Raw genomic sequence first — 19,195 nt, 5'->3', positions numbered from 1 at the left:
TTTGTATGTGGATGAGTGACTGCATGTATATTACAGTAGTGTATATGTAAATGTAGTTGTGTGTGTGTGTGTTGTATATATATGTGTAGGTGAACAAACAGTGAGTGGCGTGCTTATATGTAATTATGTGTGTAATTTGTGTCTCTGGTTTTCATTGCATGTTGTCCTCTACTGAAATATGTAAATCTGTATTTCATATGCATGATATTGCCCATATATCATAGGGATAGCATTTGCTACCCTCGTTGCAACTACAGTAAGTGCTGCTCAAACAGCTCTGGATACCTAAAACTAGGTCTGTCAACTGATGGACCTGAGGTTACCCAGCCAACCCGAATCTAGGTTCCAGGGTTGTGCATAAACAACAGGAATATGTATAGAAAATGGTCACTTTTGGGGCTTTATATTCAAACCCAATTGGGCTCATGTCCAGATATGAGTTGCATATAGAGACTTTGGGACAGGTACCCAACTCAGTAAAAGTATGGCAAAGTTTATGATTTGGGTCGATGATCCGATTCAATCTCAACCAGACCGGCCTGACATGACTTTGATCCAACCTATGTCACATAGGTACAGGTGCAGATACAGGATAAAACACAGGTGTGAAGGGTAGGACACCAAATTCGAAAATTATGGGTAGGGAGGTAACACACACACACACACACACACACACACACAGATATATATATACAAGAATGCTACAGTTTAGAAAATGCTCTATTGTATGAAGTTGTAGATAGTCAATTATGAATTAAAAGTCTAAAACCTGACAAAGATACACAATTAACTAACAACTAATAATCAAAAAGTTTATAGTTAACAGCAGACACGTTTGTCTGAATATTGACCAGGCAAGTCAAGTTTGAAAACTAGTAAACTCACACCCGAAGTACTATTGCAGGTATGACATGTGTGCTGGCGGCTGGCAAAAGCACCAATGTTGCAAAAGATTCAACCCAGTGCCGTGTTAAGAAATGGTTAATAGGAACTTTAAAAATAAATATGGCCTGCTATGGGTTCTCTCATTTCTGATCAGACAATTACCCAACTCCGAATCCAAAACTGACTGCAATATTTGGTGACACTCAGGTATGCCAAATGGGTTGGATACCAAAAACATTGACAACAATAATTCGAAGAAACTATGTAATCTGATATCATCACCCAATACAATTTGTATAGCTATTCCAATGAAATTTTGAAGCTTCCATCAATTTTTTTCGATTACAACAGTATACATCCACCTACTGCCAATATTTTACCATCTACTGTTGCTATGTCCCCTAGTTCAAACTTCAAACACAGTAAGTACACAAGTGAGGCAACAAGAACAAATTCCAGTTAGATGGACAAGGCACAGAAACTTCTTTCTTTACAAAGGGCAGCTAGAAGGTGGAGGGAACAATGTCAAAGTTAGTTGTTCATGCTGTGAGAATAGGCAGAAGGGACGTAAATCAGAGCTTTTTTTTAATTCAGCACAACTTCATATTTGCCAGTTCAGAGTTTATGCTTACAGCATTTTGAGTATTCTCTGCTTTGGCTTGTGCTCAAAGGGAAGCCAATAACCTATGACATTCTACAAAAGCAGGGTTTTACCTGGTAGGAAGACGTCGATTACATAAAGGATTCCAAATTTATCTTCCACCTATTTGGAGAATATGAGCTTAAATTTTGCATTTAAGAATTTTGGCAAGAATACCCGGCACAATGCAATTTACATGCTTGTGCTTCCCGAAAACCTCTTAAGAAGGTAATGAATCAAAAGGAGAGACAGAAGTCTTTTTGCGCTGATGAGTGGTGTTGGTCTCTCTGGTTATAAAAAAATAATACACTGATTAGTGGTGTTGGTCTCTTTGGTTATTAAAAAAAAATCATTACTACTTCAAAGATAAGCGACCAACTTAGAAGCAATTTTAGCATATATGTAAAGGGAGTTTCATGACTGTAGACACTGCCTGACCACATCAGGACTGTTGTTGGTTTGTTGACACAGTATTAATCTCTGAAATCGTCTAGCTGCTTCCATTCTTTGTTAGGGTCACATTAAATCTTGAGTGTTCTTTTCTAGCAATAATTTTTCATTTTGCTTGGCTTCTTTCTGCTTTTCAATTTGGAGAAGAACGCTATTTTAATTAGGTGTATCACATGCTAGATTTATGGCTTCAATACACCCATACAGGACACTATGAGGCAGAGATCAATAGTCTAAGAATTCAGGTGGTGGGATTTTGCCAGGCCACATTGAAGGTTTCTAACACGAAATATCTTTTAAAAGTGGCTTTGAAAGGTCAAGCATCTCCTACATCCAAATGAATTACAACCTTGCCTTGTTCTACTTTTCTGGTCCAGATTCACCCTCTAAGTATGTCACAGTCGCCTGATATAGATACTCATTCACTCAGGAACCAATATAATGTAACAGTTTACCAGCAAAGGATATTTCTTTTATGGGGATATACTTATACATGGTACACAAACACAAGTCTGAAGATGAGAGAGAGAGAGAGAGAGACTTCATGTGTGTGTGTGTTGTGTCCAAGATGGTGATCACATTATTCTTATACCTTATTCCTTATTCCTATTAAGATGCCTTTTTGTTGCTTATGGCATACATATTTTGTCCATTTATCCACCTCCATGAATGGCCAATTCTTGTTTCTCCATCATGGCATAAACGTAATTTAAATTCAAGCATAAGAATGTCGTAAAGCTAGAGTTGGATTTATCTATGCAATGAATCAAAACTCACAGGAAGGATATTGATAAAAGTAAACTCCATATCAGAAGCATAAGAAGCAGCGGTGTCATCATATTAAATATTCTCGTGATCATATGGTCATACCTGCTTGGTGTTCCATGTGAACAGGGATTGCAGGTCTGCTGATATATTCAAAGTCAAACTGACCTGCACATGCAATAAAGTATATTGTTATGCTAGTTTGTTGATGTAATGACCCTATCTGTTTAGGACAGAGTTGTCACTCGAGAAAGCGGGAAGCGTGGGACGACTTAGAAGTGAACCGGTAATCGCCTCGGAAGCGAGAAGGGAAGCGAAGAGGGAAGCGACCTAAGATTCGAGTGGAAAGCGAATAGGAATCAAGTTTTCCCGATATTGGGCAAAAAATTTACTAAAGGCTCCAAATTTGTTTTGATATTGGGAAGCGAGTGGGAAGAGAAATGGGAAGCGTGCTTCCCATTTAAAATGGTCAGTTCCCCACACGTTTCGGAAGCGACGTGTTTCGCGCTTCCGAAACATGCTTATCTAAGTGCTATTACCTATAAAACCAAAGTTAAAGCTTTCAATGAATGGATAAAGATTTAAATGGTGACTTCCATTGGTTCACCTTTCCAGATTTTCCTTTGATTTGAAATGTATATAGCAATGTTGTATCATACCGTAGGTATTGTTAATATGGAAAATAACAATACGATATACACTCGTATCGCGATATGATTGTGTATCGTATATGTATCATATGATATAGCCCTCTATCGTACGATACACATTCGGTGCACTTTTAAAAATGGTTGAATTGTAATTTTTTCTGTTTGAGATTTAAATACCTCTTGAGAGCCGCCTCCTTCATTTGTGTGTAGGGTATTAGAGAGGTACTCACGCAACCCATAAATCGTGAGAGCGATTTGGGGGCCAATCTGTGCATAAGTGAGAGGGATTTGTGCGGTTTGCTCTAGTAAAAAGGCATTTCTACAATTTTTTCACTCAAGGAAGTGGGTTAAGGTAAAAAAAATCCTATCTTAGCTTCTTATTGATCTTTTTTATTAAGATGGCATCAAATGCGTTGGCATAGCAATGGGGCACTCAAGTAATGAGTAAAAACCAATTGAAAATCGAGTGAAACTATTGTCATACTATTTTTTTGGGTGGTATCTCTCGGTTAAAGTATCATTTAGTTGGGACACATCTCAATGTTGCGGCATGCACGTTAAGGAATTTGTCGAATGTCATGGAATGGCAATGTCAACAATGACTCACTGGTCTGAGAGAAAAAAAACAAGAAAAATGGATGAGTGAGGGAGAAATGAGATATGTGCAACCCTAGGAGGATGAAGATGAGCTCTTTACTTCTGATCTTACAACCCCTAGCATAGCACTAAAAGTAGAAAGTTCTTCAGCGAAAGGGAAAGGTGTGTTTGGAGCTAGTAGTAGTGTCATGGGCACAAAAAGAAGAGGATGGAGTTCTTCGATAGGAGGTAGAGCTAGAGGCTCTATTAGGAGTTTTTCCTTCTTAAGACTTCCCCTAAGGCGCAACCAAACATTCGTACTAGTTTGACTCCTCAACATTTAGTCGAGCAAGGGAATGTTGCGGTTGAGAGATGGTTCTATGACGCCTACATTTTTTTTAATGCGGCAAATTCTTTTCATTTTCAGGGCATGGCAGATGTCATAAACAGTATCGGGTCTGAATATAAAATGCTTTCACATCATGTTTTAAGAGAAAAAAAATTAGATATTAACGTGAATAAAGTGAAAGCATATTGTGATGCGATGAGGCAGATATGGAGAGAAACTATGTGTAGCATCATGGCAGGTGGATGAACATACAAAAAGTCAAGGACCTTAATAAATTTTATTTTCTATTGCCTCAAAGAAACTATGTTTTTGAAGTCAATTGATTTGTCTGATACACCCAAGACAATAAATGTATTACTTAGGGTTTTTTATCAAATTATTGAAGAAGTTCAGCCTCAAAATATTATTCAATTCATTATTGATAATGCAGCAAATTATACGGAAGGAGGTAAAGAATTAGTCGAAAATTATGGATCACTTTTTTGGACCTCGTGTGCTGCCCATTGCATAGACCTCATGTTTGTAGACATAGGCAGTATGAATGAGATAAAGCACACAATTAATGTTGTCAAGAAGTTACTAAATTTATTTACAATTATGCATGGATTTTGAGTCTAACGAGAAAGTACACTAATGGTGATGAGTTGATTCTTAGTGCAGTTACTAGATTTGCTAAGAATTTTTTGGCAATACAAAGTCTAGTAAATAATAGAATTGCATTAAAAAAATTTATCAGATGAGTGGAATGCATATCCCCATGCACAAAGAAGAAAGCCAAGAAAAATTGTAGATATTGTATTTAGAAGTAAATTATTAGATTCATGTGTGAAGTTGTTGAGACTAACTATACCCTTGGTGAAGGTACTTTGATTGGTTAACAGTAAGGACAGATTAGCTATGGGTTATCTCTATGAAGCCATGGATAAGGCAAAATAGATCATTAGTGATAAACTTCATCAACCTCTTCATGTTGCAGCATATGATTTAAATCTTGCATTTAGACACTCCTCTACGTTTAAAATGAACAGGAAAGTCAACAATGAACTTTGATATTGCATTGAAAGGTTGAACCCTGATTATAACGTTTAAGATCAAATTCATAAAAAAATAAAAATTTATGATAATGCATTGTATGATATTGGGAGACCTGCAGTAGTGTGAAATTGTGTCACGATGCGTCCAAGTAATTTATTTTGTCTATTTCATTTTTAATCTCATATTGTTATTTAGTTATGACGTTTTGTATGATTGTATATATTATTATCTTATTGATTTCTCATATTCTTTTTTTTCAAACATGTGGTGGACCAGGTTTAGAAGTAATGTTTCAAATTTGAGAGCTTCTGCTATGAGCATTCTTAGTCAAACGTGGTGCAAGTGAATGTGAGAGAAACTGAAACATCTTTAAGCAAATACATATAAAACAAAAAAATAGATTGGAGCACAAAAAATTCAGTGACCTCGTCCACGTTCGCTACAACTTACGATTGAGGCAAAGGTATATAAATTTATAAAGTTTATTTGTCATTTTAATGTGTTTATTTAAAGTTTTTATATCATACAAAAACTGAACTAATTTTAATTTTTTTATGTCATCTTTTTAGGCAACTAGAAAAGTTATCATCAAAGAAGTACAAAGAGTCATTGGATCTCGTTAGTTTTTGGATGCGTAGGTTCAAGAAGAGGCAGACATTTTGAATGAAGAGGGCATTCAATGGATCAACGTGGAAGGAGCCGAGGAGGTAGATGATAAAGAGCCCACTTACATTGGAGACGATGTCAATATCGAAGAAGAAGATAATGATGATGATGATGATGGAGGGTTGTGATCATCGCAAAATTTTTCCTCTCGTAATATTCTCTCTCTTCCTTCTCTTTTCCCTTCCAACCTCTTATTTTCCTCCTTTTTGAAGGGAGAAAAGATAAAAGAACGGAAAGAAAGAGAGAAGAGAAAAGAAAGAAGAGAAGAGAAGAGGAACTCTTTTGCGGGTCTCACTTGACCTTAATTTTGAAAATATTTGAAATAACTCGCCTCCGTTTTGAAATATTTGCGGGAAAACTGGGAGACGGGATCCGCTCGTCGGTACGAGGTTCGACCGTTCCTGGCGCCTTTACCAGGGGTAATCGAACCAAGGGTCGAATTTTATGCCTTTTTGCTTTGCAATGAATTTATCTAAGTATTTATCCTAAGTCTAAAATGCACAATGAATCATGCTTGTGCAAATGCAAAGATGTATGCTCTTTTTGAAAATATTTTGAAGAATTTCCAAGTGAATCAGATAAAGTGAAGAAATGTTTTCTAACTTAGAACTTAAGATTTGAAGTTCTAAGTTTTTAGAATAATCAGAGCTTAGGAAAATGAATTTGGATCTTTGAGAGAAATGATCTTAAAACTGAAGGAAAGAAAATTTCAAAGTCATAAATGGACTTTGAATTTGGAAGTTTGAACTTTGGAATGGAATTGAATTCTAACTTTGAAGTTTTTGAAGTTAGAAGGAAATGTGGGGGATCTAAAGGAATTGAGGAATGGGACTTGGAACAGTTGGAATTTCAAGATGAAATCTGAATCCAAATTCTGGATTCTGAATAGAGTTTTGAGTTGATTTTTGGATTTAAGATCTGAAATAGGAACTTTGGTTTGAATGAAAAAAATGAGACTGGCTTTGAGAATTGGAATTCAAAGTGGAATTTGGACTTGGAATTTTGAATGGAATTAGATTCAAGACGTGGAATCCAAGAAGGTATTTGGATCTGAAATCTGAGATCCGGGATAGGGTTGGACTCTGGATCCTAAGATGGAATTGGATCTGAAGTTTGAGATCCAAAATAGAATTGGGTTCTGGATCCTAGAATGGATTTGGATCTGAATCTGAGATCCGATGGTAGAATTGGATTCTGGATCCTAAGAGTTGGATTTTGGATCTGAATCTGAGATCCAATGGAATGAGGATCTGGATCCTAAATGGATTTTGGATCTGTAATTGGAGATCCAAAGTAGAATGGAGTTTATACTTGGAAATCTGGATCCAAGTTTGAGACTAGGATTTGATTTTGGATTTGAGTTTTGAGAAGTCAAAAATAGGACTTTTAAAGATGATCTGGGGTTTTGAAGATCCAGATTTGAACTTGAGAAGGTTTGAGATTCAAAGTCAATCTCAACTTTGATTTAAAACTTCGAAGAGAAAAAAAACTGGGTTTAGAATCAGAAGATGACTTTAGAAACTTCAAAGTTGAATTGAACTTTGATATTGAGTTTTGAATTTTGAGTTTGGAAATTTGAAGTTTGAATATGAAATAATTTCGAAATTTCAAAGTCAAATTGGACTTTGAAATTTGAGATAGGTTTGGAAAATAGAAAAGATGTTCGAAATCACTTGGGTTTTTGAAATAATTTTGAAAAATATGATGCAATTTTACCCTACATGATGAATGAATTTGAATAAATTTGAGATTGGACTTTGAAAAGCTATTTCATTCTTTAAATGAATTAAAATAAGATTGAAAATATAATACATCCTTGACTATGGTCATTGAATGTATTATATAGTAATCTATATTAAAATTCTAGTGAAGAATGAAACACATTTTTGTGCTTTTATAGAGTTTAGAATGGAATTAACTCTCAATATACCCTGACTATGGCCATTGGTATATATATTGAATTAATTCTAAGTTAAACTCTGATAAAAGGTAAAATATTTGAAGAATATGATGATTTTTTGAAAGAGGATCCAGTGTGGATCCAGTGTTATTTCATAAAAGATAAGAATACTAAGTCTTGTTTACACCCCGACTATGGCCGTTGGTATAAATCATCAACTTAGAATTAACTTACCTTTTATGAAATGATGTACGTGCCATTCGTGTTTCACCAATGTGAGATTTTGAGAAATAAAAAAAAAATGCATGAAGAACAAGTAATTCATGATATTTACAATGCTCATTCATTCTATCTAAAACAAGAAATGTAAAGTTCTCGTTAATATCTAGCTATTACAATACACGAAATTGAATTTACAACTCTAAATAATGATATTTTCCACATATTCCCTGCAAAACACTTGGTTAGTATGGAAAATAAAAGAGAAATGGCATATATCACATGGATTTAAGCGATGGGACACTCATATACCTACCTTGTGCTTAACTCCTAATGAAACGACATGGATGATCTAAAGTATGGAAGGATAACCAAATGTGTTATATATATATATATATATATATATATATATATATATATATATATATATATATATATATAATATTGATATAAAGTAGGTGAGTGGCAGATGTATATGGAGTGAAGGTATTGAAATGAAGTGTAGTGAGAGCTGATTATGGGGCAAAGAGTGAAGTGAGGGCTGTAGCAGTATCTAAAGGCAGTGGGGGAAGAATACTGTGAGGTGGTGGTACCACAGTATATGCTTGATTCCAACAGGTGGTTGTGTATGTATCTTGCAGCAAAGTGTTGCTGCAAATCCGAGGGGCGGGTAATTGATGTACATCAGCTATATACAGGGTAGAAGATGGTTGTTGGCAAGTGTAACAGCACCTTTAGTGGAGTTTATGTGATGGACTCAATAAACATACCTACTGTAGGTACACATGCTGGAAGATACATCTAGCAAATAGGGATTTTACTGTTGTTGATGGGTGGACATGTGGTAGCTAGAATAAGCATCCCAGCAGGTGGTAATCTTTGCAATCACCCGTTAGCAAATGGATCAGTGACTCATGGAGTGGAGCTTGTGCTGTTGCAGGTGGATAGTGCAGAGTGGTATGTGCTGGAATTATACACAGATGAGTGCAATAGGTGTAGTGCAAGTAAATAAGAGATATAATATGCTAAGCAACCAATCCCAACGTATTCACTATTGAGAATGGCATCTACTACAAGCGACAAATAAGCAGATGAGTCTGGCTGCACTCTTCTCTGGAGATCCTTCTGTTGCTTATAGATACCCTTTATTATCAGCAACCCGCAAGCCAAGTTGCCCAAAATTTTACCATGACAGGTAATGTAACTTCTGCGCCAGACTAAAAAAAGGAATGTGTACAGCACCATAGTGTGGGAAGGGAAGCAAAATATGAACACACAGCAATGAAGGATGTTGCCTTCACATCAACTGATAGCATCTTTTTCTTTTTACAAAATGTTAGTGGAAATGATGTTTTATCACTTTCAGCATCGACCTACCGAACACCATCCAACAATTTATGAACCTTGGAGAAAGACTTTGTTGACCATCTTACTAAAAACCTTAACTATAATACCTTGAGCCAATACCCTTGAAAACGTGAGTTGGCCATCGAAGGGAAATTCTATGTGGCACAAGACATATAAGGTTACACCTTCAGCAGTTATACTATTTTTTTTTTTTTATACTAAATCAGAGTGAAAGAACCGAACCCAATGTGAATCTCATTTGAATTCAGCACAACAGGATATTAGAATTTTACAGGAGGATAAATATAATATAGCCAATCTACTTTTCCATAACGATCTCTAAGTTCATTCTACGGATTTTGAGGGGCTTTATCCCAACCAGTGGAGATGTCTCTAGGAGAGCTTGTCAAGTTAATAATGGTGTTGCTGGGGTGTTTATGGATGATTTGAATGCTTCTATGCTGAAAAACTGACGTAACATTCAAAAGGGATAGTAAGACCAAAGACTATAATGGATTTTGTTAATCTTGACAGTCAGATCGCAGCAACCATCTCAAATATTCTAATTCAAGCTTATCACATAAGGTGATGCTGACTCTTACCTCACCTAATGGGTATGTAGATTCTTGTTTAATATGATGATACAGGACACCACCACATGAAAGCATATATCAGAAACTGGAGAACGTGAATAGGGAAGATACAAACTAAATGCAGTAAACGAATGTCATCTGATGTTTATTAAAACTAGAAAATCAAATGCTAGGAGATAGATCAAAGGGGAAAAACAGGAAATTAATCACGGCAAATAACCAGAGAACAAAATAAGAATTAAAAGTTAAAACGTCAATCAATTATCAAAATAGAATTAGAAAGCTGAGGCAAATACAAGAGAAATACTGAATCGGATGATAGTCCTAGATGATCCTCAAAGCCAACGATCATACCCGAAGTCAAGGAGAAGAATATAAAACTGTGAAAAAGAGAAAAAAAAAATCAGGTAAACAAAACGATCATAGTGCATTGAGAGAATTGCAACAAATAAAATAGAATCCCCTGTTTGAGATGAATTATCGATACTGGATGGTGCAGAGGATGCACTTGATCCCAGCGGCAGTTATCTGTGTCAAGATGGACGAATCTCGAATCCTTGAAAGCCTTCTGAAGGTCCTTAGCCGGTAGTCATGTTCTTCCCTTAGAATCCAAGCTTAACGCATAGGGATCAACACGTCTAAGCACATCCATGCTTTGATGCAATGTACAGAAGTATCTATGTGGAATTTAAGGGGAAAAAAAAAAGCAAGGAGCACAGACTAAAAGGGAAATGGAATTAACAGGCAGTCGATAAGAGATGAATATCGACCAATCATGGTAAATCAAAATGGATATAAATGGTTATCCCTCCAGACAACTAAGATGAAAGAGAAAAGGAAAAAAAAAAAAAAACATAACCGGAAACATAGGCCAACAGATAAACAAAATCGAAATGAATTGGATGCATAAAACCAGAAAATGGGGATGACCTATGATACGCTGGAAGGAAATGGAATGGAAGATTAGATGCAGGAATTTAATTGCGAAAATCAAAGATACATAATGAAAATCAAAACCAACACGATTATAATGTTATAAACAGAACATAGAAAATGATGATTAAAGAACAGATGCCAGCAATAGTTAAAGGAAACTGAAAATATATTACTGATTCCGGGAAATGATAAATAACTGCTTGAATCTAATCATGCAGCCGATGTTCAAAGCAAAGAGAAAAAAAAAAAAAACCAGCAACAAAATGAAAGAAAGAAAAAAAAAGGAATGTCGGAACCTGTCTGTTCCATTGAATATCGCACATATATGTGGATTGGTTTTGCTATCAGCAAATCAATTACCACCCAGAGTGCTTTTAACGAAATGCCGAATGATAAAAAACTAAGGAAATCCACAGAAAAGAAAGGAGAAAAGAAGAAAGAGAGAGAAAAAAAAAAAAATAAAAAAAAAGGGGAAACAAAAAGCAAAGAAGGGAGGAGTAGCTCTTACTGGTTTGCTGAGGGATTAATTGATCGTGGCTCTATAGATATTCTGGAGCTTGAAAGTAGTTCGAATGAGATTTCAACTGCAAGCCTTCTTCAGAACTCAAGTGAAGAAAAGGGGAGTGTAAACGGGAAAAGGTAAACAGATGCGCTATGGAGAGATCAAGATCGGATCCATCTACGAAGTCTGGAGGCCTCTTCTTAAAGGAAGAATGGAAGGCTCGAGAGGGTGAAATTTGTTAAGGATTGATGGTGGAAAAGAGAGCATGCGGTTTGAAGATGGAGGGTGGAAAGAGGAGGGGAAGAAGGCGCAGGAGGATTCCGTTGTAGAATTTCTCATTTTCCAATAAGAGGACTCCTTTTAAGAAATTTTTGCAAAAATGGTTGGGAAATGAGTTTTTTTTTTTGGAAAAAGGCTTAAGAATCCTTCGCTTTCTTGTAATTTTTCCCAATTTTTTTTTTTGGTCTTTGGTTTTTTTTTTTTTTCAATTTTTTGTATTTTTAGAATAAAATCCTAAAGTTTGTGAGAAAACAAAGGTTAAAACTAATTATTTTTTTGTGTTTTTGCAAAAAGATTTACAAAAGGGAATTTTTCTGAGAATTTACAAGCCATTTTGAGAAAATTTCTTCAAAAATGAGTTTGGATCCGAATTTTGAGAAAATATGGATTTAAAGTACTGGATTCGGATCCGTAATTGATTTTGAATATATCAATGTGGAATTCGATCCAAAAATCTGAAGAAAGACTGAAATTTAGTTTTGAAATCACTTCGACCTTCTCAGAAGATGGAATTAGGGGCAAAAAGGTCTTTTTGAAAATTTTGGGGTGTTCACAGATGCCCCTCTTTGCTACTAAGCCGGTTGAAAGCCGAGCTTAGTGGCAAAGACAACACTCCAAATTTTGAAAAATGCCCCAGTCAGCAGGTCTAAACTGGGTGTGGAAAAATTAATTTTGAAAATATGGCTTTTCAGGCTTCAAACCTTATCCTGCATGGTTTTGGGGAGACGAAATCCTTGAGATGATATGATTGAGTAGAGAATGAGGAAATCGTGATGGGACTTTAGATGGAAATTCTGAAATGGTGGGAAATGAAAATTTTGATCCGGTCTCATGGGTGAGACAAGATACTCTCTGTGGAATGATTCAGGTTTAGCCCTTAACCTGGATGGGACGAAGATATATCAAAAATGAATTTGGAAATGAGGAAAGGAATACATGAGTACCTTGATGGGACATTTTGGAAAAGGCCTTGTGAAATGAAGCTCAAGCGGGATTCTATCCTCGATGGATATACAAAGCATGGATTTCTTGATGGGAGGAGCCATGATGGGACTGGAAGAAATCATCTCGTTCAAACGAGGAATCTTGTTGGAACGAGACTCGTGTTTAACCCAAACCTGCAAGGAAGATACCTCGCGAAGCGAGGTTCCGGGTTAACTCTTAACCTAAATAAGAAATCTACCATACGGATTTCTCAAAATGGAGAAACCACGATGGGACCTTCGGAATTTTGGACGAACAAATCCGAGAGGGGTTTTTGCGAAAGGAGGAAATATAGAGTCCCTAAAGCTTCGAAAAGGGGAAGAAATTGCGTGTCTCATTGCTGAGACTGAAACAACTTTTGAAGTAAATGAATCTTTCGCAAATGGTTCAGGCTTTACCCTTATCCTGAGTGGGTCAACGCCATACGGAATCCTTGACTGAAGAAACCGCGATGGGACAGGAAGAGATACTTCAACTGAATGAGGCAACTCTTCTGGAAGATATAGACAACGCTAAGTTGCATCAAAATGGATATTGAATGTTTATTTTATTTTTGGAATAGCTAGAAAATTCTGCCAATAAGATAAAATCATAGTAGATTCAAATGTTTCTAAATGTGCATGTATGTGCAAAGATATTCCCTCTTTTACCTAGAGTATCCCCTCCAATGAGGTTAACTCCTCGGCTTTAAGAGTCAAATTCAAAAGATTAGCGCTGATGATTTTCTTCAAGGATGCTATCCATTTCCCTGATATGAGAATAAAAGAAATATTCTTAATTTCATAAAAGCAGGAAATGAAGAGATATTGATAAAAGAATTTTGCATGAGAAAAGATGACTTCTGGCAGCTTCGGCAGTTTGATATCTGGGTGTTTTCCCACGATGATCTTTTTGCACTCTTTTGAGTCATTGGGCTTTCTCGATTTTTCACATCATCCTTCATTTGGATGTCCTGACTTTTCTCTCTTTTTTCAGGGAAGGGTACGTCACAAACTCCTTCATCTTGGAGATGCTCCGATCCTTCTTTTATCTCAGGGATTCTATTGATGATACTGGCTCAAAAGGTTTTAGATGATAGCAGAAATCAAATATCTTTTAGGGTTTGTCGGTAGGTTCATCACACTCGCCTTCATCTTGACGGTGATCTAAACTTTCCCTGGAAGGATCCGTCACAAACTCCGTCATCTTGGAGATGTTTCGAATCTTCTTTGGCCCCGGGGGTCCACTCGTTTAATTCGCCTTCATCTTGACGACAATTGAGAGATCCCTTTTGCGGATATTTGATTGCAACTTTTAAACGAAATGAGAGGATATGGGTTGAGTGGATTCTTTTTATAGCTCCAGATATCTCCACTGCCTAATTGCCAGAAAGTTTATTTTAAAACATGCGCCATAACCAAGGTCAATATCAATTCGCTTCTGGTTTTTCAATATCATTGAAGATTTCTCTCATTAATCATATCGAGGACATTTCTTACATCCTTTTAGTTGATCAACAGGAAAAGGTCTGAATTTTACCTCTTTTCGCAAAAAGTTTCACCTTTTTGGAAAGAAATACTAGAGGTAATCTGAGGAAATTCTTTTTTTGTGTAGTCAGATTTTTAGAATCAACAAATGCTTTTAGCAAATTGGCAACGTTTTCACGAATTCTTTTGTGAAATAATCACTCAATATAGATTTTGATGAGACCTTAAGTTATATCTTCGATTTTGGAAATACATGACCAGCAAAAAGCCGGGACTTTTGAAATACATGACCAGCGAAAGCTGGAACCTTGGAAATACGTGACCAGCGGAAGCTGGAACCTTTTCGGGATACATGACCAGCAAAAGTTGGAACCTTTTGGAATACATGACAAATAGCTGTTGAGATCTTTTTGAAATACCTGTCCAGCGAAAGCTGGAACCTTTGAAATACGCGACCAGCGAGAAGCTGGAACCTTTTGAAATACCTGACCAGTAAAACTGGAACGTTTAAAATACATGACCAACAATAATGCTGGAACATTTTGGAAATACATGACCAACGAGTGTTGGGCCTTTTGGGAAATACACGAATGGTTATGAAAAACTGGGTTTTAATAAAAAGGTTGAGAATGATCGAAATTGGGAGATTATAACCCGAGGGTTGAGAAAATGGTGAATTTTTGAAAATATTGTACCCAGAGGTTGGAGAATTGATAATCTTGAGAGATTTGAAGATTAGGAAATGACATATTTGAGAGATTGAAACTCGAAGGTTTGGAAATGAGAGAATGGAGGAATCGCACCCTGAAGGTTTGATTTATGGAAAATAGGTTGATTTGGGAGCTCGAAAATTGTGAGCTGGGACTTTTTGAAATATATGACCAGCGAGAGCTGGGTCTTTTGAAAATACACGACCAAAAGCTGAGTTCTTTTTTGGGAATACATGACCAGCAAAGCTGAAACGTTTGAAATGCGTGACCAGCGAAAAGCTAGAACGTTTGAAATACCTGACCAGCGAAAAAGCTGGAACGTTTGAAATACATAACCAACGAGTGTTGGATCTTTTTTGGAAATACCTGACCAGTGAAAGCTGGAACGTTTGAAATACCTGACCAGCGAGAAGCTGTAACATTTTGAAATACACACCCAACGAGTGTTGGATCTTTTGAAATACCTGACCAGCAAAAGCTGGAACGTTTGAAATACCTGACCAGCGAGAAGCTGGAATGTTTGAAATGCGTAACCAACGAGTGTTGGATCTGACCAGCAAAAGCTGGAACGTTTGAAATACCTGACCAGCAAGAAGCTGGAACGTTTGAAATATAGGCCCAACGAGTGTTGGACCTTTTAAAATACCTGACCAGCAAAAGCCGGGACGTTTTAAATACCTGACCAGCGAGAAGCTGGAACTTTTGAAATATATGACCAACGAGTGTTGGATCTTTTAGAAATACCTGACCAGCAAAAAGCTGGAACGTTTGAAATACCTGACCAGCAAGAAGCTGGAACGTTTGAGATACATGTCCAACGAGTGTTGGATCTTTTGAAATACCTGACCAGCAAAAGCTGGGACGTTTGAAATACCTGACCAGCGGGAAGCTGGAACGTTTGAAATGCGTAACCAACGAGTGTTGGATCTGACCAGCAAAAGCTGGAACGTTTGAAATACCTGACCAGCAAGAAGCTGGAACGTTTGAAATATAGGCCCAACGAGTGTTGGACCTTTTGAAATACCTGACCAGCAAAAGCCGGGACGTTTTAAATACCTGACCAGCGAGAAGCTGGAACTTTTGAAATATATGACCAACGAGTGTTGGATCTTTTAGAAATACCTGACCAGCAAAAAGCTGGAACGTTTGAAATACCTGACCAGCAAGAAGCTGGAACGTTTGAGATACATGTCCAACGAGTGTTGGATCTTTTGAAATACCTGACCAGCAAAAGCTGGGACGTTTGAAATACCTGACCAGCGGGAAGCTGGAACGTTTGAAATATATGACCAACAAGTTGTTGGATCTTTTGCGAAAATGCCTGACCAGTAAAAACTGGGACGTTTGAAATACCTGACCAGTAAAAAACTGGGACGTTTGAAATACCTGACCAGTAAAAACTGGGACGTTTGAAATACCTGACCAGTAAAAAACTGGGACGTTTGAAATACATCAGCTTTTGGGAGATTTTAAATCAGAACTTGAATTTTGGTAGAAGAAAGAATTTTGATCAAAATATTGAAATGTAGAAAGTTATTGGTGCGAGGACCGAGTCCTCCAAATGAGCTCAATATATGTTTGAAGATTTTGGGAAATACCCTAGTGCGAGGACTGGGTTGTAAAGATGAGCTAGATTTTCAAAATGAGTTTTTAGGAGATGATTCAGGATTTTATCTCCTTATCCTGAACGGGGGAAGGAAGGAAGGAAATATCTCGTTAGCAGGAGGCATCAGGTTTATCCCTTAACCTGAAGGGGTAGAAGAAATGATGAATTTCCAATGCGAGGATTGGATTCAAAAGGAAGTCCTGGTCGGAACTCAGAACTTCGACTGAAAATAATAGAAGAAAAACCCGAGCTGGAACTCGGATTTCCAAAGGAATGAAGGATTTCCAATGCGAGGATTGGATTCAGAAGGAAGTCCTGGTCGGAACTCAGAACTTCGACTGAAAATAATAGAAGGAGAACCCGAGCTGGAACTCGGATTTCCAAAGGGATGAAGGATTTCCAATGCGAGGATTGGATTCAAAAGGAAGTCCGAGTCGGAACTCGGAACTTCGACTGAAAATAATAGAAGAAAAACCCGAGCTGGAACTCGGATTTCCAAAGGAATGAAGGATTTCCAATGCGAGGATTGGATTCAGAAGGAAGTCCTGGTCGGAACTCAGAACTTCGACTGAAAATAACAGAAGGAGAACCCGAGCTGGAACTCGGATTTCCAAAGGGATGAAGGATTTCCAATGCGAGGATTGGATTCAAAAGGAAGTCCTGGTCGGAACTCAGAACTTCGAACGAAAGAATAAAGGGAGAAGCCCGAGTGAAAACTCGGGTTTTTGACAAGAGATTGAGTTTTTGGAAATTTGCCAATGCGAGGACCGGACCTGGGATTGAGAATGACCATTTAGGGGACTGAATGATCTGATTGCCCCCTTATCTTGATTGGAGAGGAAATAAAATTTAAAAGAACAAATGTGAAGAGATAGAAATTGATGGGAATATTTGACAAAAGAGAAGAATCAAGGAAATTTTATGGAAAGAATTCTCACAGGTAGCATTGTTGCTCCTATGAGAGGTTTTTAGGATTATCCCTTCTCCTGAAGAAAGAAGGACCTCGTAGGATGAGGTTTCAGGTTTATCCCTTAACCTGAAGGGGAGGAGAAAGAAAATAAAAAGAAGGAAAAGAAATACCTCATGGGAAAGAGGCATCAGGTTTATCCCTTAACCTGAAAGGGTAATTTTTTAAAATAAGAATCAAGGAGAATTAATAAAATGGATAAATAATAATAAAAAATTGATAAAACTGATAAAAATGGATAAACAAAAGGTTGATAGAAGTTTGAGAAAAGAATTTAATCCTGCCTGCATGTGGGATCTTTTAAAATGAGAGAAGAATATGAGAGAAATCGTCTTTGGAAAGAAAGATTTTCCGCGAGAGCTGATCTTTTGAAAGGGGATCATTCATGAAAGATCATCATGAGGGTTAATCTTTTGAAGCAATGATTTGAAAATCAATTTGTAGAAAATATGATCAACCCGAGGGTTGATATTGGAATGCAATGATTTAGAAAATATGATCAACACAGGGGTTGATCTTTGAATGCAATGGTTTGAAACCAATTTTTTAGAAAATATGATCAACACAAGGATTGATCTTTGAATGTAATGATTCAAAGTCAATTTTTGGAAAATATGATCAACGCAAGGGTTGATCTTTTAAATGCAATAATTTGAAATCAATTTTCAGAAAATATGATCAACGCAAGGGTTGATCTTTGAATGTAATGGTTCGAAATTAAATTTTAGAAAATATGATCAACACAAGGGTTGATCTTTGAATGTAATGATTTGAAACCAATTTTTAGAAAATATGATCAACACAAGGGTTGATCTTTGAATGTAATGATTCAAAGTCAATTTTTGAAAATATGATCAACACAAGGGTTGATCTTTGAATGAGATTGTAATAAAATATATGAACTAAAATTTTCATGATTTTTGAAAGACCCTCATAGGTAATATCATTTCTCTCATGAATGATGTCAGGATTGTCCCAAATTTTGAAAAAGAAATTTAAATGCCCCAATATAGCAAAAGGAAGAAAGTATTGAATATCAAAGATATAAAGAAAATCGACATTTCATTGATAAGCAAAAGTTGATGACAGAACTGAATATTTACAAGTATTTTAACTAGAAAGAAGTCACAAAAACTTGGCTGACTTGCCCCTACAAAGCGACTGACAGAAAGGGATGAAAGCGAAAAATTCTTGACATTCTCAATTCTCTGGTTGGTCTGAAAAAGGTCCGGCTGAAACTGCAGGCTGCTTTTCTCCTTCCTCTGGTACCAGAAGCTCTTTATCAATGTAATCCTGCACAATGTTTTTGAGGACGAAGCAGCGCTCCGTGTCATGCTCCATTGCTCGATGAAACTTGCAGAAGCGATCTTTCTATTTCCCCTTGGTGACAGAGGGATCATCCTGCTTTGGGAGCTTGATCATTTCTTTCTCGAGCAGATATCGGAGAACTTCTTCAATCGGCTGACCTAGAGGGGTAAACTGACGATCATAACCCCAGCCTTCATGCTTTGCTTTCTTCGGCTTGTTTGACTTCTGCTGAACACTGACCCTTGCCTGGTAGCTGGACTGAGCTTGCATGTTCAGGAGATCTGGATGCTTTTCTCCTTCGTTTTTGACAAAGAGATTCTTATCGAGGCAATCCTGAACGATATTCTTGAAGATGAAGCAAT

The 19,195-nt window shown here is 36.9% G+C and overlaps 1 protein-coding gene across 2 annotated transcripts in view; it reads right to left on the bottom strand.

Annotated features, from left to right (window-relative positions):
• Positions 1–19,195, bottom strand: part of LOC149837167 (signal peptidase complex subunit 3B-like) — a 52,186-nt gene that overhangs the window by 20,705 nt on the left and 12,286 nt on the right. For both annotated transcript variants that reach the window (XM_090007264.1, XM_090007265.1), the window contains exon 3: positions 2,846–2,908. In XM_090007264.1, the coding sequence (XP_089863390.1) occupies positions 2,846–2,908 (63 nt within the window). The remainder of the gene's footprint in view (positions 1–2,845; positions 2,909–19,195) is intronic.

The sequence above is a fragment of the Nuphar pumila genome, chromosome 5, assembly GCF_984573655.1.
Source record: "Nuphar pumila chromosome 5, dmNupPumi1.hap1.1, whole genome shotgun sequence".
NCBI classification, from domain to species: Eukaryota; Viridiplantae; Streptophyta; class Magnoliopsida; order Nymphaeales; family Nymphaeaceae; genus Nuphar; species Nuphar pumila.
This window is presented reverse-complemented; position numbering and strand designations above follow the sequence as displayed.